Source organism: Rhinolophus sinicus, chromosome 3 (genome assembly GCF_057876585.1).
Source record: "Rhinolophus sinicus isolate RSI-liver-muscle chromosome 3, RSI-T2T, whole genome shotgun sequence".
Classification (NCBI taxonomy): Eukaryota; Metazoa; Chordata; class Mammalia; order Chiroptera; family Rhinolophidae; genus Rhinolophus; species Rhinolophus sinicus.
The window spans coordinates 190,275,915-190,300,079 of record NC_142503.1 but is presented as its reverse complement, the minus strand read 5'-3'; the positions used below and the strand labels follow the sequence as shown (position 1 = coordinate 190,300,079).

The 24,165-nt window shown below is 44.6% G+C and overlaps 1 protein-coding gene across 3 annotated transcripts in view; it reads right to left on the bottom strand.

Annotated features, from left to right (window-relative positions):
- Nucleotides 1-7,332: 7,332 nt before the first annotated feature.
- The window catches only part of KCNK13 (potassium two pore domain channel subfamily K member 13), an 84,889-nt gene continuing 68,056 nt past the window's right edge, over nt 7,333-24,165 (bottom strand). For all 3 annotated transcript variants that reach the window (XM_074327051.2, XM_074327052.2, XM_019744852.3), the window contains one exon: nt 7,333-16,355. In XM_074327051.2, coding sequence (XP_074183152.1) covers nt 15,463-16,355 — 893 coding nt within the window. In that variant the 3' untranslated portion in view covers nt 7,333-15,462. The remainder of the gene's footprint in view (nt 16,356-24,165) is intronic.

Genomic DNA, 24,165 nt, shown 5'->3' with positions numbered 1-24,165 from the left:
CAGCCCAAATATCCATTGGCTGATGAATGGATGAATGCAATGTGGTCTATCCATGTAATGGAGTATTATTCAGACATAAAAGGAACAAAGTACTGATACATATAACATGAAATAACCTTGAAAACATGTTAGGTGAAAGAAGTCCATCACAAAAGACCACATATTATGTGTTTCCATTCCTATGAAATGTCCAGAATGGGTAAATCGGTATAGACAGAAAGTAGATTGGTGGTTTCCTGGGGACGAGAGAGGGGTGTGGGTGTGACTGCTAATAGGTATGGGATTTCTTTTTGGAGTGATGGAAATGTTCTAAAATTTACTGTGGTGATGGCTGTACATATCTGTGAATACAGGTTCCCTTGCTATCTGAAAGTAGAGCGCGCCTATGAAAAATTTCGTAAGCTGAAATGGCGTAAAGCATCTATCATCTTAGGACACATCATGCTATTTTCACTTTTTGCCCTTTTTTGTAAAACCAAGAATCCCCTTTGGATTTTTTGTGGTTAGCGAATGTAGGTCTTTTGCAAAAGTGAAGTGGCGTAAAGTAAACTTTTGAAAAGCGGGGCATAACTGTATACTAAAAACCACTAAATGGTACACTTTAAATAGGTAAATTGCATGGTTAAGAATTACATCTCAGTAAAGCTTTTATATTAAGAAATGAGGGGTGCTGTGGCCTAATGGTTAAGCGCACAGACTCTGAAGCCAGGCAGCTTGGGTTTGACCCCCAGCTAGCCACTCACATAGTATAGCAGTGTGTGAATCTAGACATCAGTTTCCCCACCTGTAACCCAGTTGTACTAATAGACTCTATTCACGGTACCGCCTGGAATAACACATTAGGTGACATTTGTAAAGTACTTACAACTGTGCCTGGAACACGTAGTAAGCACGGCATGTTTGTTAAATAATGTTCATCAAATAATTTTTTAAATGAAGCACTTGGGTAAAATGACTTGAAGTTTGATAATCTGTTACCAAAATTAACCCCCAGCTTTAGCGTCCAGGTTGCTTCTTACTGTCTGTGTGTCTCCTATGCTTGGTGACCAATAAATGGTGGGCAGTTTCTGGGTGGCTGTTGGGTACATGCAGTTCAGACACTCACCAGCAGACGGAGCCAAACAACCAAATACTGCGCAGTGGCCCGATTAGAAGTTCCTGGTGGAGCGGGTGCCGCTCCTGGTCTCCTAAATGGCCCTGGGCACACTCCCTGAAACTCCTTGCTCACCCACTCCCGGGTTGGCCACCGTTTCTCATCGTGGCCCTTGAGCCCTTTGGCCGGGAAGGCTGGTATTTGGCCTCTATTAGGTTCAAACCCTGGCCCCTCAGGTATTGCTTCCGGAATCTACTTGCTGGCACTACCATGGCCACCTTTCTTCCCTCTGTCCAGGCTCCACCTGGCTGGGCCACCCATGCGGGAGAGATGCTGGCACTGCCCGAGCCCCTCTTGGTGCTGGAACCAGACCACTCCATTGTCCCTGCATCTCCCCTCATTTCTGCTCCTGCCCCCCATTCCTCGCCGTGGGCACTTGATCCTCAAAGATGAACTAAAGCTAAAGGCTTCGATTCTACTTACATTTACTGAGTGCCCACAACCTACCATTTTAGACATGGGCTCGGATGACACAACAATCCTTTGAGTTTAGAGTATTACCCTCATTTTGCAGATGAGAAATTGGGGCTCAGAGAGGTTAAATGACCTGTTCGAAATTATACAGCTGATGGGCAGTCGGGTCTAACTCAGACACTCTGGCTTCCAAACTTTATTTTTCATCACCTTTTTGTCTCAAGAAAATCCAGAAAGTTTTAGGATGGGCTGCACCCTCAAGTTCACTCTGCCGCTTCCAGTGCAGTTGTTCAGTGCCTCAGGCAGCCCCTAGGGGGCCCCAGGACCATCTCCTTGGGGCATCTCTGCCTACTTTCATTTCCGGTCTCAGCTTAAATACTGTGGGGACCCATGCAGAACCCTAGAGTTGGTATGAAGATTATTTGAAAACATTTGAGATTCAACAGATAGAGAAAGATGCCTCTCGGGGCTCCCCTTATCTGACTAAAAACAGCAACTTCTGAGAAATGAGGCTGCCATGAATTCCCCCTTTGGGGCGAGTCTATTTCCAGGAGAGAGACCAAAAGTGAACATACCATGAATTCCATCTCTGGGGAGTTTTATGGCCCGAAAAAACACAAAACTCACTCATACCTGTATAGACAAACATCATCACAAACTTTCTTATCTCCCATTTGTTCTCCTAAAAATCCATTTGTCTTTTCTAAAAACACCTATTTGTTCTTCCGTTAGACGTCATTTCTCCCTCCTCCCTTTTCCTTACTAAGTTAGGTATATGAGCCTCTAACTGGAACCACTTATTGGACTATTTCTTTTGCTAGCTCTCATGTGCATATGAATAAACACTTTTCCTCGTGTTAATATGTCATTTGTCAGTTTAATTCGCATGTCATCAATCAATAAACCTCAGAGGGTTGTGTTTCCTCTCCCACAAGCACATTCCACGCAGGCCATCTTCTCCCTGGCCCTCATATCAGACCCCTGCCCCCACCACACCTTCTCATCCTTTTGTCTGAGGCTTTTTAAGAGCAGTAGCTCTTTATTGGTGAGGATATGGAAAAAAGGGAACCCTTGTGCACAGTTGGTGGGAATGTAAATTGGTACAGCCACTATGGAAAGCAGCATGGAGGTTCCTCGAAAAATTAAAAATAGAACTGCCATATGATCCAGTGATTTCATGTTTGGGTATTTATCCAAAGGAAAGGAAAACTCTAATTTGAAAAGATATCTGTACCTCCATGTGTATTGTAGAATTATTTACAACAGCCAAGATAATGAAAGCAACAGAAGTGTCCATCAATGGGTGAATAAAGAAAATGTGATATACATGTATATATATACATAATGGAATATTACTCAGCCATAAAAAGGAAATCTTGCCATTTGTGACAACATGAATGGACCTTGAAGGCATTATGCTAAATGAAGTAACTCAGACAGAGAAAGACAAATATCATATGATCTCACTTATATGTGGAATCTTAAAAAAAGCAAAAAACAAAAAGAACACCCAGACTCATAGAGACAGAGAGAAGATTGGTGATTGCCAGAGGCAGGGGTGGGTGAAATGGGTGAAGGGTGTCAAAAGGTACAAACCCAGTTATAAAATAAATAAGTCATGGGGATGTAATGTACAGACAGCGTGGACTGTATTGTATATTTGAAAGTTGCTAAAAGAGTAGATCTTAAAAGTTCTCATTACACACACGAAAATTATAACTATATGAGGATGGGTATTAACTAGACTTATTGTGGTGATCATTTCGCAATGTATGCAAATACAGAATCATTATGCTGTACAACTGAAACTAGTATGTTATGTGTCAATTATGTCTCAATAAAAAATAAAATGCAACACACTCCATTGAGGAATGCAGTTCAATAAAAGACTTTTGTAGGATCTCCTCTAATCCCCCCTCCCCATGCCCTGATACTGGGGGTGTCAGGAGCAGTAGAGTGGGAGGCAGAGGGGCAGTGAAAGGAAAGGCTCCACCCCTTTCCCCACTGTGGGGTCATGAGCCATGAATTGGGTCTGTCATTGTCGCTTGGGCCAGAGGCCTCAACCATTGTCAACAAGACCTCCTGAGCTCCAACACTTGCTCCAGAACTTACCACATCCTGCCTCTTCCTCCCCCCTCTTCCCTCCCCCACCATCACTGAAAGGCTTGAAGTTGAGCACTGTTTGCCAGTTAGACAGTTTCCACAAGCAGAATGCTCTAAATCTCTGATGCTCCACAATTTTCACAAAGTATATTTAAAAGGTTATATGATAAAAAAAAAAAAAAAAAAGATTTAGGGGATGGGGGAGGCTTTGGCTTGGACTGGACATTTTAATCAGAGTGATTAAATGTGACTGGTTTTAATACTAGAAATAACCCACAATGCTGGAATCTGTGTAAGACATGCAGTGCTGAGAAGGAGGATTTCTTAAGGCATGGGTGAAAGCACAGGTTGGAGAAAATTAAAACCGTTTCCAGTTTGAACTCTCTGAATTTGAGTAAACCAGTCGTTCATTGGTTCATTCATTCATTCATTCATTCATTCATTCATTCAATATTCATTGAGCAACTATCATGGGCCTGGCTCTGGACATACTGATGAATAGACAAAGCTCCTGTCCTCACGGAACATACATTCTAGCTAGTGTTTCATTGTACAGGCTGTTCTCTCTACCTGGAATTCCTGGTTCTCTTCATCTCCCTGCATGTGATGAGACTCTTCTTCCAGACTCACATCAGCCTTCACCCTGACCTCCTGGGGCAGCTTTGGGAATCCCTCCTTTCCATTTCCTCCGTTATAACAAGTACCAGCCTGCTCTAATCACAGGCTCCTGTGCCAGTTCTTCTCCTAGCCTGCAGTCACCTCACTATCCACAGAGTCTCAATGAAAACATGATTTGAATCATTAAAGAAAACTCTGAAATGACTGTAAGGTAACCGGGAGACTTTGCCTTCCTTTACTCACCATTTGCCAGCACTTTACACTATGAGATCCTAAGCTTGTTGTTCTCCACCTCGAAACCCTGGGCCTCACTTTTCCCACCTGTGAAGTGGGTTTATAATCCTTACCTCCTCAGGTGTTGTGAGGATGGGATGAAATTGGGATGAGTGGAAAGCCCATTCTGGGAGCGGGGATGCTGGGTGCTTCAGCCCTGTGGGTGATGGTGTGCTCTAGCCACAGCCTTAGCCGGACCCTTGCCACGCAATTACCATGCCTTCTGGGTCGTCCATTATGTTACAAAACCGGGACTCTGATGAGCTTGCAGGCATTTTCTAGTGCTCGTGCATTTATGGAAGGACTCCTCAGAGGAGATTATGGTTATGTATCATTTGTCTAATTGTTTCTTCCATAATGTCCTGCTTTTCAGCCAAATTGCACTAGTTCTTGTTTCTTGTACATGCCCTGGGATTCCCACCTCCCTGCCTTTACTCATACTTCTAACTCTGCCACTAGCTGTTGAACTCCTACTCTACCCTCAAGACCCACTCAGATGCCACCTGTCAATAAAGCTTCTCCTGTCTCTCCTGAAGGTTATGCTCCTGCTCTCCCTTCTTAATAAGGCTTTTTCATCCATTGACTTAATTAGGGAGGTTGTACATCACTCATCCCCTTTCTGGGCCTGGAAGCCAAATCTGCTTCCTGGGACCTGTGCTTGGTTCAGTGGCTTGCGTATGAGGGGAAATGCAAGGGATAGTCCAGAAAATGGAACTGAGGTCATGGGGAGCATGGGTGGGCCTGGGGACAGGAGCCAAGCAGCCCCATGTCTGAACCGAGCTCCGCCTCCATCGCAGTCTGCTGAACTTGCCCCCATCATGCCAGCACGGCCACCCACTGGGCATCCAGTGCACACCCATGCACTCCCCAAGCTTCCTCCAACTCCCAGGAGAAATCGGCTTCGTGCCCTTGGGGAAGTCCTTGGGGAGGTAAGATTAAGAGCAATTTATTACCAAGAGTGTTCACTAAACATCAAAACGTGGCTTTCTCTGTCTCAGCAAAGCCTTCTTGACAGAGCAAGCACCCTGGGGAAATGCAGCAAGCAACAAGTCCCTGTGGCATTTGAACAGCTGAAAAGCCAGCTGCCGGGAAGAGTCCAACCAAGCTGCAGCCAGCACACGTTGACTCATATATGGAATCCAATCTGCAATATTAATAGTAAACACCCATACCCAGGTGTGTAGGCCCGCTGGGCAGTGAGAGACAGACAGCCACCTCGCGGGGTGAAGGTGGGGAAAATCCTGACAGTCAGAGAACTTGGGGTCCAGGAACCCCAGGTTCCCTCTCCTTCAGCCCGAGTGATCACTGAGCGCCACGGCTGGGTGTGCGCCCGCTGGAGCATTTATTGAGCAAATACCGTCTGCATGGTACGCTGGCTCAGGACGTAGGGAACCTGGCTCTGCTGTTTATGGGATGACAACCAATTTTGTCTCTCTGGACCTCATTTCCTCAGCTGTAATGTGGGGACAGAGATGGTGACAGTGAGCATGACAGTTTCGACAGTAAGTCCTCCCTTAATGTTGTTGACAGGTTCTGGGAAACGGCGACTTTAAACAAAACAGCGCATAACGAAACCAATTTTACCCTGAGCTAATTGATATAAACGAGTTAAGTTCCTACGACATATTTCTGGTCACAAAAACCACAGACTTCTAAATAAAGATCCTAGACACTTCTATTAAACATTGAAATAGTCAAATATATGGTGATGGAAGGAGAACTGACTCTGGGTGGTGAACACACAATGGGATTTATAGATGATGTAATACAGAATTATACACCTGAAATCTATGTAATTTTACTAACAATTGTCACCCCAATAAATTTAAAACAAAACAAAACATTGAAATAAATATGAATGATACAGACATTTCAGAAAGATGAATAAAAACAAGTAAGATCATGATTTTCCAACCCACTTATTTTGGTTCAGGGTCGTGGGTAGCCAGAGCCCACAGGGTGCAACGTGGGAACCCACCCTGGACAGGACGCCCTTCCGTTGCCAGGCTACTCACACCCACCCCACTCAGACAGTGTAGACACGCGAGCTCACCTCACGTGAACAGCTTTGGGATGGGGAGGAAACCCGAGTACCTGGAGGAAATGCACGCAGACATGGGGAGAACACGCAAACTCCACACAGACAGTGGCCACAGCTGGAATCAGATTTTTCCCCCTCACCAACGTTACAATGAAACAACATTGAACAAGATGGTATTATTCAAGGACCTGCTGTATCTGATAAGCACTTTCAGGGGCCCAGCTCTGTGCTCAGAGCCTTCCAGCCTTATTTGATTCTTATAACACCTCCAAAATCTAGAAGCTACTAGCAGCAGCATTCTATAGATGGAAAAGGAAAAACAAGGCCTAGAGAGTGTCCTGGTGTGGACAGTGTCCCTTGCCTGCCCCTCTCCTCCAATTCATGTCCTTCCTGGAACTGCACACTGTGACCTCATTTGGTTATTTGGAAATAGGGTCATTGCAGATGTCATTGGGGAAGTTGGGTGGGTTAACACTGGAATTAATACAGGAGAAGAGTGGGTCCTTGCTCCAGTATGACTGGTGTCTTAATAAAAAGAGGGGTTCTAGCCTCCAGAATGGTGAGAGAATACATTTCTGTTGTCTCAAGCCACCCAGTTTGTGGAAATTTGTTCCGGTAGCTTTAGGAAACTAACACAGAGAGGTTAAGTAAGTTGCCCAAGACTGCATGGCTGGGAGGCAGACAGCCTAGGGTTCCAAAGCAGATTCAGAATCTCACTCCAGAGCCCCAGTGACGAGCAATTCTCTTTAATTAAATGAGTCAGTTGTGTAAATCAGTGCCTGGAACATAGCAAGAACTGAAAAAGTGCCATTACTGTTGTTATTAATTATACATAATCATAGGCTCGCTCCCTCCTCCGCCCACTTCACGGAGTTGATGTGAGTGCCTTGCAATCTCTCAGGACCCAGACAACAGTGAATTGTAGTATCATTAATATTATCAGAGACAATAAGGGGAAGAAAAACTATGGCTAATATTTTTTCACAACCCACTGAAGGGTGTTTCCTCAAAGCAAGACCAGTTCATCCTGATGAGAAGGAGGTGGGACGCCAACAACTCCGTTGTCTTCTGGAGAGAACTTGAGATTTTCCTGCTGCTTCATTTATGTCACCAAGTGCTGCCAGATACAAGGAAGAGGAAGAGCACAATGACCCCCACATCTTTGGCCGGGTGGCTTTGCAGGGCCCCTCACTGCCGTAGGAGGCGCATATTTTGACGTGGGGTTGACCTTGTGACTTACACTGGTCAATAGAATGAGATGAAGTAACAATACGCTGTCGTGTGAGGGACCCTGCTCGCTCCGCCATTTGTAGTGCGGGGTGGCCTGCGGGGTCTCTGGTCCCGCTCCCCACATAAGAACACAGGACATGGTGAGGCCAAAAAGGAACACCCACGGAGCCATAAGTAGGGGAGTCATACCACTATATTCTCGCTGGCGGCTGGGTTAGAGACACAGGAAGCAGGACCCACACGATCCACAACCCACCATCCGCTTCTCTGCCAACCAACCTCACTTGCTAACTGCAATCTGCTCTTGCTAGCTCAGCCACCATCTTCTTGCTAGCCCCCCATTTTCCTGCTAGCGTAGCCACAGCAGTTATATTAGTGGCCAATGGCTCACTGGTTACAGCTGACGGCCAACTAGCCACAGCTGATGACCACCCAATCACAGTTGATGGCCATTTACTACCTGAGCCAGCACCTTTCTATGTGAGGCCGAGAGCCTGGAAATTGCACTCCTGGTTCTGTCCCTGCAATGCTTAATCCTTTGCATTTCCACCTGCCCTCTGTGCCTCTGTCATCACCATGAGAAGAGTGTTCCAGGGCAGTTTGCTGCTTCTAGGAGGAGGATGAGAGACCATGTGAGCACAGCCTACACCAGCCAATCCCCAGCTGTAGACGTGAGCAAAATCAACACTCACTGTTGCCATTGAAATTCTGAGGTTGTTTACTGTGCACCATTATTGTATCTAAAGCAAACTGATATAACCCCCCTCCCCCAGACTTCCTCTTTTACACACTCAGGTCTGCAAATGATGCTACCGTCACCTGGACCCTTGGTCTGCTTGACTCCAGTGCCTGGGCTCTTTCATCATCTCACATAGATCCTTTATCTGGTGAACTCCTACACATCCTTCAAGACCCATTCTAAATGTAACCTCTTGGTAAAGTCATCCCTGATTCTCTGAGGCATCGTTTTCCCACTCCTGTACTCCCATTGTCCCTTTAATGTGATACTAGTTTGTGATTATTTGTTTACTTCTGCATCTTTCTCCCCAGGCAGTGAGCCCTCCAAAGGTGGGGCATGCCTGGCTATACTGTTAACAATAATCTTGCCTCGTCCTTCAGAGATTGGGTCTGTGTATATTTAACTTCACTTCTAATTTTAAACTAATTTAACCTGTTAGCCTATTTGTTCACTTACTGCTGACATTTGTCACTAACCCGATTAGTGTGGAATGAGGATTCAGTCCCAGGGGAGAGAAAGGAACAGTGTTCTCAGTGTCAAGTCCAGCTCTTAGCAATATTGTGGACTCTGCCTTCAATCACTTCCTGGCCACGTTAACACTGCCCCTTCCCCTGGGGGAAATGAGGGCTCTCTGACTATGTATCTTTTCCCTCTTATTAGGAACATTGGCTAATAAACATTCACCCCAAGTTAATGTCCCTGGAACCATCTCTTCAGGGCCCTGCATTCAATTCAGAAATAACTAAGAGTGGATTTTCACTTGCGTGCTCTTAGAGCAGCGCTGTGGTGTGCCTTTCGTGACTGCTTTGCTCCATGAAACATAGTACAAACTATATTTTATGACCGTATTTGTATAAAAACAAATATAATCCAGGGTGATCTATATTCATTCCCCTCTCTCCTTTTCTCTTTTGACAGGAGATACAGCTTTATTGCGGAAAAGCTGAGTTGGCAGAAGTCTGAAATAGCAACAAAATGTAGAACTCAGCTAGTTACAATACACAGGGGTTAGGGTTCCCATACACAGCTGTACTGCTCTCCCTCAGTCTCAGATGTATTTATCCCCGTCAACAACAATCATTTCCTGCTTCTGGCCCTGGACCTGCCATTGGCCACGAGATAGGCACAACTCTTCATTCTGGGTGACATCCCATCATGTATTTCTCAGGCACCAGCTCCTAAGCCATCAGGCTTCCTTCTCAGTGTCCAGCCCCTCTAGCACTCTGGGTGTTGGTGACTGTCTGCAGTGGTTTGGTCACTGCAGTGGCGTGGCGGTGGTAGAGGGAGGGAGAAGGCGAGAGAAGAGGAACTGGCAAAGCAAACCTTGCTTGCGGAAGTGTGGCTCTGAGGGAAGGAAAGACATGAGGTGGCAAATCAAAGGATTTGTTTGTTTGTTTCTTTTGTACTTTGTTTTACTGGGAGTGACTCGAGTATGGTGCAGTGGTTACATGTGTTACACAGTTAGGTGTTTAAAGCTTTGGCATTAGCCAGACCTACGTCTTCCTTCCTCTGACTTTGGGCACCTTTAACTTCCATGACCTTGGACAAGTCACTTCTCTGAGCTCCAGTTCCTTTGTTGAAAAACAAGGATCCTAATTGTTCCTATGTCACATGGTTATTATGGGGACTGCATAAAATAATGTATATATCATGCACTTGGCAGAGTTCCTGGCACACAGCAGAAACTCAGTAAGTGTTCCCGGTCATCACAGAGGGAGCTGATCAAAGAGATGAAACGTGCAGAAGAGAACGGGGTAATGATAGAGCCCAGTCCTTACATGGCTGTGCCTAACACAGAACGTAGATTCTGGATTCCTGATGCTGACAACTGGCCCATCTGCCTCACTGAATGTTTTATGCAGAGTGTGGTCAACGAATGTAGGACGAGAGCTGGGACTTCATTGAGCTCACGGAACAGGCTGTATGAATGGGCTTGGGACCTGCACACGACTACAAGTTTAATACGTGCTGAGACGTCTGGTGGAATTTGGTGTAAGACTTGCTTTCATGACTTCCTGGCAGCAAGGTTTGGGGGGGGCGGGTTGCTAACTCTCTTTCATCTCAGAGTTTTCAGTGGTCGGTCAGTATCATCTAGCGAACCTGGTCATCATTCTTAGAGAACCTGTTACGGGAAGTCTCAGTTCTTCTTGCCGACGCAGTGAGGAATCAAAGGTCAGCAAGCTGATTACTATGCAAGCAGGTTTATTAGTGGTATGTTCTCAGGGAAGAGAATGGGCCTAGCCCAGGTGGGGGAGAGGGAGAGAAAGGGAGGGGGAGAGAGAGATAGAGACAGAGAGAGACACACAGAGAGTGAGAGAGGGCGAGAGCGGGTGAGGGCCCTTGTCCAGAGGACTTACAGTTGCAGTGACCTCCTGCGATGGGTGGAGGTCGGTTGACTCAGATCCTTATCTTGCTCCAGACCACCTCTTGTCATCTGTTGTAGAAACAGATGCCTGGCTGGAGGCAGTTAATCAAAGCTAGTTATGAGCTTTTTATGTCGGCACTATGGACCCCCTCTACCCTCCTCTTCCTCCTCCATTTTCTAACTTCTACCTAACAAACCTAAGAATTGTAAATGATCAGATTGGCGAGGTCAGGTCAAGCACCAAAAATGGGCTTTTGAAGTGAGGCGATAAAGGACCAGGAAATTAAGAGAATGGGAGAAGCGAGGGACCACAGAGATTGAGTAACAAAATGGAGTGCCCAGGGGTGGAAAGGCTGTAACACCTTCAAATCAGGTCTCTTCATCTACCTCATAGTGGCAGCCAGAGGTTGCTCAGTGGCTGAAAGGCTACCAACTGACAGGTCTAAAGGGACCGTGGGACCTGCCCTGCAATGCGCTGTCACCGTGACTTGGACTAAGAAATTTATCAAGGAACTTAATTATTTGACTGTCCGGTGAGCGGCATCCATACCCCCCGGCCCATTCTTTATACCTTCTGTCCGCAGAACAATTGAGCATCCTAATTAAGGGTCCTTTTATGTAAGGCTTTGAAAATGGAACTGATTGGGGGAATATCTCTTACATCTTTTTTTTTGGAGAGCCTGTGGGTCAGAGGCAATTTCTGTAGCTGAAGAACAACTGTCTCCATACTTCCAGCACCGAGAATGGACACTTGAAACATTCAACAAGAAGCCGTCTGTCTGCTTCACATGAGGGGTTTCAAACCACGATATGATTCGACCCCCAACCCCCCATCACTAATTTGAGAAAAAAGTAAAATAGGAAATGTTTTTGGATCAAAAATAAATTGACATTTGTCACTAGATATTCCCATCCCCAGTAACTCCATATTCGAGAAAGATCTTTGACTTTAATATAAAACGACATCCTCATCAGCAATAATTTAGAAGAATTCTCCTTTGTGAAGCTAATGAGAGATATTTGTTAGATCCAGTAACAGACCCTTTTCTCATTGAAGGGGTACAACTCAAAAGGGAAGGACAATGAAGAAAAGGAACTATTATAATTCTTCATAAAAGGTGAGAACTGGTAGTTCCCCAGAAAAGTGCAGGAAAGGATGAGAAAGTGAGGGTTATCAGTCCCGGGACTCTAGAGAACAGAACCAACAGGAGATAGGTAAATACGTAGATAGATAGGTTGATAGACAGATAGATAGATGATAGATTCTGATTAAGAAGGTCTGGGGAAAGGCCTGAAAATCTACATTAAAAACAAGTCTCCCTAGGAGATTCTCATGATTTTGAGGAAGGTGGTAAATACTGGACGCAGTACAGTGCCCTCTGAGAGGTAATTCTGTAATGACTTAAATTCCAAGGCCAGCTGCTGGGAAGACTAAACAAAATCCAATCAGCAAATGCCCTAGGATGCCATAGAAATCTTCTACCCAAGGACAATCATGAGGCGATGTTTTAATAAAAATGTCCCTTACAAATAAAAAAGCACCTTCTGCATAAATCCAGGGTGCTAAATCATGACCTTCATCAATACCTTAGCAGGAGCATAGTTTCCAGAGTAGTTGTTTTGGAGTCTGGGCAATTTAAGATAATCAGAAATGGCTCTGAAATGCAGAAAATAGATTCAGTTCTTGGAGGCATTGGGATCTGGCAACAGCGGCATAGCCTGATGGGGACACAGGCTAGGCCCCAGGGAAGGACCTCTTTCCTCATCCTTCATAGCTCACGTTCAGGACAGCATTCTCTATTGGAAAAAACAAATCCCCTGGAGAACTTGTTAAAATACAGATTGCTAGGTCCTTGTCCTTAGTTTTTGATTCCTTAAGTTGGGTTTGGGGCCTGAGACTTTGCATTTCCAATAAGTTTCCAGGTGTTGCTGTTGTTGCTGCCATGTCTGGGGACCACTCAGAACTACTGCTTTAGATCAATGGCCAAGACCTGCTTAGGACATGAGAACTGAATTGGAATCATAGGTGTATGTTCAAGTCACGGCCCAAGTCAAGGTGTGATTGGCTGTGTGCAATCTTGAGAATGTCTTGGTGTTTTTCTTTTTCATTTTTTACTTTGCGATTAATTTTAGACTTAGAGTTCAGTTGTAAAAATAGTACAGAGTTCGCATTTACTTTTACCCAACTTCCCCTTATGTTAACACCTTACATAACCATAGAGAAATCATCAAAACTAAGAATTTAACCTTAGTACATGACTGTTAACTAGACTACAAAAGTTATTGGATTTCACCCGTTTTCCCACTAATGTTCTTTTTATGTGCCAAGATCCAATCCAGGATCCCACGTTGCATTAAGTTGTCATGCCTCCTTAGTCTCTTTCAATCTATAATAGTTCATCAGTCTTCTTGTCTTTCATGAGCCTGAGGCTTTTAAAGGGTACTTGTCAGTGATTTCGTAGTATGTCCTTCCCTTTATGTCTGTCTGTTGTTTTCTTATGATTAGACTGAAGTCATGTGTTATCGGGGAGGATGCCACTGAGATGCTATGCTCTTCTCAGTGCATCATTTCAGGTGTCACGTGATGTTGGTATGTACTACTGGTGATGTTAGCTCACTTGATTAATGTGATGTCTGTCAGAATTCTACATTGCGAAGTTACCATTTTTCTCTTTGTGATTACTAAATATTTTGGTGAAGTTCCTTTGAGACTACAAATATCCTGATTCTGCTTAAACTTTTACATCACTAATTTTAGCATCCATCAGTGGATCTCTCCTACAGCAATTGTCACTTTGACGTTCTCATGGTAATTCTCTAGTTCCCTAATTCCTTCTGTGTTTATATTCATTGGAATTCTTCTGTATAAAAGAGTTGTTCCTTCTATGGTTGAAGGTCTCTGACTTTGGAGCTGCACAGCCCTAAGTTCAAAGCCCAGGGCTGCTACTTAAGACACTTCTGCTGTCAGGCACTTCTGGCATTGTAAAGAAAATACTTGGGTTTGTCACCTGAAAGAAAAGGCAACTGTTGGGGGAGGGCTCTGTGGTGGTGTGGGGCCTGGATGAAGAGCCCGACTTCTCCATATGGACACTTGGATTCTCCTAGCTGTACACCAATCAGCCCTGAGAGCTCAGACAAACAGCAATCCCTCCATGTTTTTGTTTCCTTGGGTAAAAAAACAAGGTGGTTCGATGGGATGGTTCCTAAGGGTCCTCCCATCTCTGATGCTTCCTGCTCAACATTTCAGTTTCATTTGGCATAGATTTTCTCCTTTATCTTCTTTATTGCACCTGTCTTTCCTCATAATTTCTGGTAGTGCTGTGTGTACACCACTCTTACCATAGAAAAACAACAGCCATTTCTTTTTAACTCGTCTCGCATCCCCAAAATGTTCCCTCCTGTATATATGAAGAAGAGCAATAGCCCTTACATGGATGCTTTAACTACCTGGGAGTTTATGTAACTAGACATGTTACAATCCCAGAAGGCAGAACCAAAACAGATTAGACAAGAAAAGCCAAATTTCATTTTCTGGCCTAGAACGTTTCTCCAGCCATGAACCCAAGATGATGCTCATCTTGAAGCAGGTTAATTTCCTTTTTCTCTGAGTGTAATAAATACCTGTTTACTAAGGCACCCCACCCCCACTATCCACAATGAGCACTCATGTACTCTTTGTTAATAAAATGAGAATTCATTCAATTTTCAGTTCTAATAAATAATCAGCCATTGTCTTTGCAATGGGCCCCAAGACCTGCTAAAAATGAAATGGACTCTGTGACCACTCAAAGGGAAAATTTTAAACTATATTCTTTAGTTTCAAAGGTGAGTCTCCCCCACCACTTTGTTGCAGTTTTAAAGGCCTGCAGCTGAATTTAGTTTTCTTGTCACACTGAGGTCCCACAGACATCTTAGCTAAGCATTAAGATCTTAAAAACAAAAGAAAGGAAAAACAAAATGTAGAGAGGCAGGTATGAAGAGTAGAACAGATGGTTTTCTCAGCCATGACGCCATGGCAAATCTGCTCTGAAGGCAGCCCAGAGCCCAGACACATTTTCAAACATGTTCCCCTGATTTTTTGAAGGTGTTGGCAAAGGTGGTGAATTCAGAGTTCCAGGAGGAAATTAGGATCTTCAGGATTTTTATTTCCCAATGAAGAACAGAGCGGCAGGAAATCAAGGCTTACTGAAAACCCCCCTCCCTTAGGCAGTTAAGAAACCTGGAGCAGGGTGAGTTAAAGAAACAGGGCAATGTCTTAGGCTGCTTTCGTGATTTGTTTTGAAAAGATTGAATTTAAACTTAAAAGAATAAAGATACTGAGAAAGGCATTGAGGCTTCAAGTTCCCACAGCCTGAAAGCTGCCTGTTTGCTGGAGCCCAGTGATGAGATTTCTAAAGCTGTGCTTGAAGAAGGTAGAAGGAACAGCTCCTGAATGGACCCATCCACAGGCAGAGCTGAGCTGGATAACAGTCCTCTTGGTGGCCTCTCTCCCCTCCGCCTCCATGCCCAGCGTGCACTCCTCACTCCTACCTGTCCCCACTCGTCTCTGCCAACCTGTTGTTCATTATGGCAAACGCTCCTACCCCCCCTGAGAATTCATTGTCCCGAGACAGCGTGCTGGTCTGGTGGGGGCAGCCGTTGGCTGTCTCAGACAGCTGCTTCTGGAGGATGGCGAGCGAGACCTTGTTGGCTGCCAAGAAGTCCTTCATGGAGATCATCTCCCCTGAGGGACGCCGTCCATCCGTGTCGCTCTCCATCACCCCATCCGTTTCTATGGAGATGTTGCACCGGTTCTGGACATTGCCCGGCATTATCACATTCCTCCGTGACCGCGAGAGTCCACTGTGGCACTGCTGGCAGCACCCGCCATCCATTTTCCTCAGGATCCAGTTCATGGACTGTTTGATGAGGATGGAGATGACGTTGAACAAGGAGTAGATGCAGCAGACACCCATGAGGATGAAGGCAAAGTTGGCAAAGCGGTAGAGGCCTTGGCTCTTATACTGGGAGTTCTGGCTGCTGACCAGGTCCCCGAAGCCGATGGTGCTGAAAGCCACAAAGCAGAAGTAGAGCGAGTCGAAGTAGCTCCACCCCTCGATGGAAGTGTACATGGCCGAGGCGCAGCAGGAGATGAGGACGGAGGCCACACACAAGATCAGCATGACATAGTACACGGAGGGCTTCCAGCCAGCCAGGCCGTCCACTTCGCGTTTCCCCAGGTTCTTCAGGCCCTCCTGGGGCAGGGCCCTCTGGCTCCGGAGCTGCTGCTGGTGGCACGACTTCATGATGTAGGCGATGACCGTGATCAGGCGCTCCAGGAAGAGGTTGAAGAACAAGATGGTGCTCGCGCACCCAATGAGGCCGTAGAAGATGAGAAAGGTTTTCCCTCCTACTGTCGCTGGAGTCGTCATCCCAAAGCCTGCAGGAGACAAAAGTCAAAGGAGAGAAGAGTGAGGGAGGTCTTTGCGGTAACTGGTATCAGGGTCACGGCTTTCATGGCTGGCAAAGGACCTAAAGAAACAGTTTCACAAACACCCGTAGTCCTAGCCTTTCTAAGAATGAGAGGGAAAGTTCTCATTTCCTTTTGGAGATACCAAGGGTTGTTCAGAGCTGGGGCCATTGCACAAATCAGAAAAAGGCACCTCAGCTTGCAGGTGGATACAGCTCATGAAAAATGGCTTGGTGATGAGAATGTGGGCTGGATTTCAGCCTCTCCTCCCCAGCCTGCGAGATGTCTTTGTACAGTACACAACCTGAACAACCATACTTAACAGACATTGTTCAGAGAGATAAACCTCACACAAAGAAAGGCTTATACAGTCTCACTGGGATTCATTTACCTATAAAGTTATTGAGTGCCATTCTAGAAACAGGGGATATACCTGTGGAAAAGATGGATCTGGTCCCTGACCCCAGGGAGCTCTCGTCTAGTGAGGTGAGTACGTGCTGTGTGGTGAGTGCTGTGGTGGAGGACATGCAGGAACCCGTGGGAGCTGCTCAGAGGGGAACCCATCTCAGACTTGGGGTTCTGGGAAGACTAAACAGGGAGAACTGAAAGCTAAAGAGGAGTTAGGCAGGCAAGGAGGGTGTGTGTGTGTGTGTGTGTGTGTGAGGTGTTGATGGTGGTGGTGGTGGTGGTGACGGGGTTGTTCCAGGCAGAGAAATAGCAGATGCCAGCATAGCTAGAGATGAGAAATTTGCTCAACATAATTTCATTTTTAAGTAAAATTCTCCCAACATACACCTCATACTTTGGGAGTGAAAGCTGAGGTGTTGGTTGATAAAATATAAAATGTTTCTCGCACCTTTGTCTCTTACTATTCACAATTTCCACCTTCTTGATCTTTCAACCCATGCACACAGACATGCGACTAAGAATACCAACTGTAGGACAATGGATGTCACTAAGGAAAAGGACTAATAGAAAAGAGAGCAGTGGTAGCCTTGGCAACAATTAGAAGAGAAATTTCTCATGTAGCAAAAGGTGTCTTTTCCAAAATCTGCCTTTCTGATCCCAGAGGTGACAATTATTTTCCTCCTGGAGAGCAGAACAGCAGTTGTTGTTATGAGGAGCTCTCAGCCACAGGTCACAGCAATAATTTATTGAGCACCTGTTAAGTGCAAGGGCCTGTACCAGGTGCTTGAGCCACATAAAAATGACCTGGCACTCAAAGAGTCCAGTATCTAGGAGGAAACAGGAAACTGCTATCTACAAAACAAGGCACAGTGATTCAAGGGCCAAAATAAAGGCACGATGGAGCAACCCTGGCTTCAGGGTGCTGAACGCAGTCTCATTGGGATGAGCGAGTTGGGTACATACAGGCGTGTGGCTGAAGCCTGACAAGCTTAACAAGCCAATTTTTTCCAGTGAATGAGACCTCGGTGATGTTGTGACATGTTCCAGAGATTTACAATTTCTAGATTCTATCTTGTTTATTTGGTTTTAAAACATTCACTTTTATTTATTTATTTAAATAAAATTTATTGGGGAATATTGAGGAACAGTGTGTTTCTCCAGGGCCCATCAGCTCCAAGTCATTGTCCTTTAATCTAGTTGTGGAGGGCGCAGCTCAGCTCCAATCCCAGTCACCATTTGCAGGAGGCGCAGCCCACCATCCCATGCGGGAATTGAACTGGCAACCTTGCTGTTGAGAGCTCGCGCTCTAACCAACTGAGCCATCCAGCTGCCCCTCCAGAAGCTCAGCAGCAGCTCGTTGTCTTCAATCTAGTTGTGGAGGGCACAGCTCACTGGCCCATGTGGGAATTGAACTGGCAACCCTGCTGTTCTGAGCCTGTGCTCTAACCAACTGAGCCATCCGATGCCCCTACATTCACTTTTATTAAAGAAAGGATAACCCATGACTTTTGCTTACCTACTGTACTTGGCTGATCACTGCCACCATTTCAATCCACAAAAATAACAGAAAATGGCTCAAGTGGTGGTGGTATCCATGGAAGCAGATGGGGACAGCTTCCTAATGTTTGCAGTTAGAGGTACTTCCATAGCTTTCACCACTCACAGAGCTTAAAAGTGTGTAAGCTAATAACACAGGCTTTTTCATAGAACCCCATAATACTGAGTGTTGGATTGTCTTGGATTGAGAATAACCAGCCTCAGGGTTCTCCTGGTGGGGGGCAAAGACACAGGCATTCTCAAAGGCCCCCTCTCTACCAGGCATTCTTAATTACTCGTCTATTAAGTCCCATGTGACAGATGAGAAGAAGGATACAGAAGCTAAGTAACTTGCTTAAAGGTGTAAAGCTGGAATCAGAACCTAGATTTGCTTTGTCGCCCAGGCCTGTGCTTTCCCGCGTGCTGATGCTACGTGAGTGCCAACCACTGCCAGGTGTACACATCAGAAGTAGAACTGAGGGAGGGAAATGAACCAGGCATCTATAGTTTCATGCTTTACAAAGACACCCAGACTGCAGTGGCTGCCAAATCTGGTACCAAAATCAGGGGATTGGCTGGCATCGTAAGCTGAAACCTCACAATCTTCACTTACTACAAACATACGTTTCTGAAGAAATGCATGTCTCTTCCAACAACTGATGTAAATAAATCAGTTTAAAAACCTGTTATGTCTCATGAATTTCAGTCTCCTTGTATTTCAGGTGGTGCTTTTCAACATACAATTTATTCCCTGTGCTTCAAGCTTCAGGTCACCTGATTTGTGTCCAACCCCTGAGTCTGGGTGCAGATGAGTTGGCTGATTGGGGACCAAGGGCACAGAAACTTACTTTGGAAGCCAAGGGAACTCACCTGGCAGTCTACTCCAGGCTAGTTCCCTTGAACCATATCAGACCTGACTTAATGTGACTGTAACCACAGGCAGCTCCTGGGACCAAACCAGGCTCGCTGGTGTCCGTGGGGTGAGGAATGAAGCAACCGGGGGCTGCCAGGGTCCCAGTCAGCCCCAACAGAGCCCTTCATTGACACCATGAAGAGAGGGAGCAGGCCTGCAGTCTTTTATGTATAGTATGTTGTCAACTACATATTCTTTTAAAAATGTAACCAAGGTAAAAAATGTAAAAGCTTTGCATTATGGTATTTTCCAACCACACACAACGGTAGAGAGAATGCTATAACAAACGCTAATTTCCCAGTTTCGGCAACTACATACCAACATTTTTGCCAAGCATGTTTCCGCTATCCTACCCCACCCCCTTAATGGGCTGCAGTGTTTTAAAGTAAATCCCAGAGATCTCCCATTTCATCCGTTAATAACGAGCCATCTGTAACTGTCAAGGACGTTATGATCCCAAAATAACCACTATGCCATTATCACACCTAACAAAATTAACACTAATTTCTTAACACCCAATAATACCCAGTCCATATTCAAATTTCTCAAAATTATCTTTTTACAGATCATCTGTATAAATCAGGCTCCTAACAAGCTGCGTGCATTTTTATCTTTTAAGTCTCTTTTATTTGTTAACAGTCTCCCCTCTCATTTTTTATGCTATTGATCTGTTGGGTAAGTGTGTCCTGCAGACTTCAATCACATTTTTTCTAGAAATATTGGAAAACAAACAAACAAACAAACATGTATATAACATGAGTGCCCTCAGATGTAGCAGCAAATCTCAAACAATGAGTGGGACATATAAATTGGCATAAACTGTCTAAAAAGCAATTTGGGAGTATGTATCAGATATCTTAAAAATATATATTTCACTATAATTTCTTTGTTTTTAGGGATATATTCCAAAAAGTATCAGAAACGTGACTAATTATGTACACTGCTATTCACCAGACCTTTACTTTCAATAATGACATTCTCAGCAACCTAAGTATAACAGGTGGGTGAAAGCCTAAGAAGATAATAGGGAAATGACTAAACAATGTAGCCATTAAAATGAACCCATTAAAATTATACATAAAGAGTTTTTAATGATTGGGAAAGTGTTAAGTGGAGAAAAGCAGAGCCAAAGTGTCTACAGAATGACTCAAGGCCGGTACACCTCATCCTCATTAAATGTTTCCAGAAGTTATGAGTCCTTCCTAAAGTTAAGAATATTTTTGGAATTTACATTTTTAGGGTTATGACTCCTCCTTTTAACAGTAAAACATCTTTGACAAAAAATTACGAGCTCATTTGTAGTGAAGATTTAACTGTTTTCCTGGTAACTTCTGAACTAGGGGACATTTCTAGACTCTTTAGCAACAGTAGTTTACAAGTTAAAAATAAATTACTGCTATCCTAACTATAAAAGTTGAAAACTTGGGTGTGACAAATAAGAATTCTTTCAATCATGGGCGTAGCTACAAGTCAGTAATTTTTATACTCAGAAGGCAATAAAAATTAGCCTCATGGGAATCGGAATACGTCAGCTCCCAAAGAGGAATTTTACAAATTTCACTGCCCTGAGAAATACACTTAGTCACCGGGGCTAATACACTTAGCTCTGTGTTTCATGCTTTCTCAAGCCCCTTTCCTCCTCACAAACATCTCGCTAGTACGATGGTTGGAATAAATGCTGTCATTATTTCTGATTTTGCCTTCATTTAAGAGGGGTGGGAATCATTTGATTTACTTATCTCAAATAGGTGTTCCAATTCCAGTGCTACTTAACTTTTAAATCGTGAAACTACTCCCTAAAAGCAAGTGCTTATAATTAAGTTCTCTCTCTTTAGCTAGATTGCCCTCCCCCAGACTACAAAGAAATGGTTCAATTAAGTAGAATGGTACCACGACGCAGGGCACATAACTGATGAAAGGTGCCTTTTCTTCAACATGAATGAGAAGATCAGGCTGTAAGACAGTCTGAGGAATTATGAGAATGATCTCTTTATTTTGATGGCTCCCAACCCCCCTTCTCATCAACCCTCCCTTTCCCCACAGCAGCCTCTTAGCTGCTTTGTGGAATCATAGTGCTCCCAGAAATCCAGTTGGAAAGCCCAACAGCTGGAGAATATCAGTGGCTCTCTTGTCTTTTATGGTTTTGCTTAGATGTATGATGTTGTAACAAGAACAAAGCATGGCCTCGGCAAGCTAAATGACAGAATCATATATAAGACTTAAGAGGCCTGGTGGCTCAGGTGGTTTGAGCGCCATGCTCCTAACTCCAAAGATGTATGATGTTGTAACAAGAACAAAGCATGGCCTCGGCAAGCTAAATGACAGAATCATATATAAGACTTAAGAGGCCCAGTGGTTCAGGTGGTTGGAGCGCCGTGCTCCTAACTCCGAGGTAGCTGGTTCAATTCCCACATGGGCCAGTGAGCTGCACCCTCTACAACTAAGATTGTGCACAACAGCTCTCCCTGGAGCTGGGCTGCCATGAGCAGCCGGAGGTTGGCGTGAGCTGCCGCTGCCGGCAGCTCTGCCATGAGCTGCTGTGAGCAGCAGACCGATGACTGACAACTGACTGCCTCAGCCGGTGGGGGGAGCGGAGGCGAAAGGGGAAAAAAAAGACTTAAGAAATGTGTTATTTATAATATCATAATCTATGTTCTTCCCCAGTTAGTAGTTCTTCTCTACAAACTCATGTACAAACTCATGAAGACTGAATGCTCATGCTCCCCGCCGCCCCCCATTTGTATGTTGAAACCCTATGTATTAGGAGGTGATGTATTAGGGGGTGGGGCCAATGGGAGGTAATTGGGGTTAGATGAGGCCATGATGGTGGAGCCCTCGTGATGGGATTAGTGCCCTTCAAAGAGTCACCAGAGAGGGCTTTCTTCCCCCCTCTGCTCTCTGCTGCGTGGGTACAACAAGAACTTAGCAGTCTGCAGCCCAGACGAGGGCTCTCAGCCAAAACCCCCAAGGCCCCTGACCTCGGACTTCCAGCCTCCCGAGCTGTGAGACGTACATTTCTGATTATTAGTCACCCAGTCATGGTATTTGTTACTGCAGCCTGAGTTAAGGCCGTGTGTTACTACTGCACCACTATGTACCCTGCATTACTTAGAATTTCCTAGAAATGTTTGGCAAACATCCTCATGCTTCCTATGAAAATTAGCTCTAGGGAACCAAAGCTCTCTACAGAAAATCAAGTTTTCCTTTTCCCCTTCTTTGCTTCTCTTTCAGTCTCCTCTCCCTCCCTCCTTCTCCTCTTCCCCCTCCCTCCCTCCCTCCCTCCCTCCCACCCTCCCTTCCTTCTTTCCATTTCTTCACAACAGTCTTTAGAGACCCACCACTCAAACTTTGCTCTTTTTAGAGGCACCTTCCGAGCTGTGTCTAAATGAATCATTGCTCTGCAATCAACTGTTCTTTGAGGGGGCCCTTCTGGGGCGTCTTCTTAAAACGATTTAATTTTGATATTATTAGTTCCAGAAAGCAGTCATCGCGTTCTGTTGCCCAGAGTCAGCAGAGAACCCATTTCAGAGAGCACTGGAGCACTTATGGCACAAATGGAATCGGTAGACTAATTTAACTGCCAGAGGAAATGTTTGAAAATATTGTAACACAATGCTATTTTTTACTTAGTCGTGGGGGAAGAAAGGGCTGGTTCATTACAATTTATTTTCAGAGAGAACCAACACTGAAGACAAACACCTCCCCTGAACTCAGGCTGTTAACCCAAATGCAAGGGTCTCTAGTAAATGACCTATAAAAATGGAAACGTGCAGTTAGAATCAGAGAACAAGTTTGAGGCACCCGGTGCAAGCCAGACTCCAGGTTCATCCGAAACCTGACGTGCTTCTCGTCAATCATACTGTCTATGCCGAGTGGGGTCAGATTTGGTGGCAAACACAGGTGGCTGGAAAAGGACAGTCACTGTTGTCCTCTGGGGAATGGGAGAGGAATGAGCAGCCGCACATGCAGACCACAGGTGTATCTCAGAGACTCTCCTATGTCAGTGTACTGTCACTGGGAGCTCTCGGGAGTTGACACAAAGGGACTGTCTTCTTTGACGTCATTTCTAGTTTTACTGGCAAAACAGGCTCTCCAATAAAAGTTGACTTCATTTGCCCTTTTCCCCCTTAAGAATGTTCTATACCTCTACCTTTCCCTTCTCTCCAACGGGCCTCTGAAGTGTTCCTTCTCTTTTTGCAAAACTATAGTGTAATATCAGAACCAGGATGATGACATTGACACAATCCATTGGTCTTATATTTCCCGATTTATTTGTACTCGTGACTCGCGTGCACGCGCTTGTGTGTCTTTAGTTCTATACAATTTTGTCACATGTGTAGGCTCATCAACATCATTTTAAATAGTGCATTCTTCCTCCACTCTTTGGAAATGTCACTTTAATCAGAGGCAAAATTCTTATATTTTTTTCTGGATTCTGTATTTCATTCCATTGATCTCTATGCTGGGACAGGTACCAAAAACAGTTCTCCGATTTAATATCCATGAAGATTTTTTCCTCTTGCTTCTCCCCTCTTCTCTACCTCCCCCTTTCTCTTCTTTCATTTTATAATGTCCCTAGCTTATTTCATGTTCAATTTTCCCAATGAGTTTTAGAATCCTTTGGTTAAGTTCCAGAAAATATATTTGGATTTTGACTGGGGTTGCCTTATATTTAGAGATTCATTTGTGCAGAAATGACATCCTTTTTCCACCAGGAACACAGTGTATCTCTCCACTTATAGAACTCTTTTAAAAATGAGCCTTAGCATTTTGTAATTTCTTCATATGAATCCTGCACAAATCTTGTCACACTGATTATTCCTATTTCATGCCTTTTGTAAAAGATGATGCGAATAGAGTCTTTCTCACTACCACACATATTTTTTGGTTATTTTATTATACATTTTTCAATTGTGATAAAAC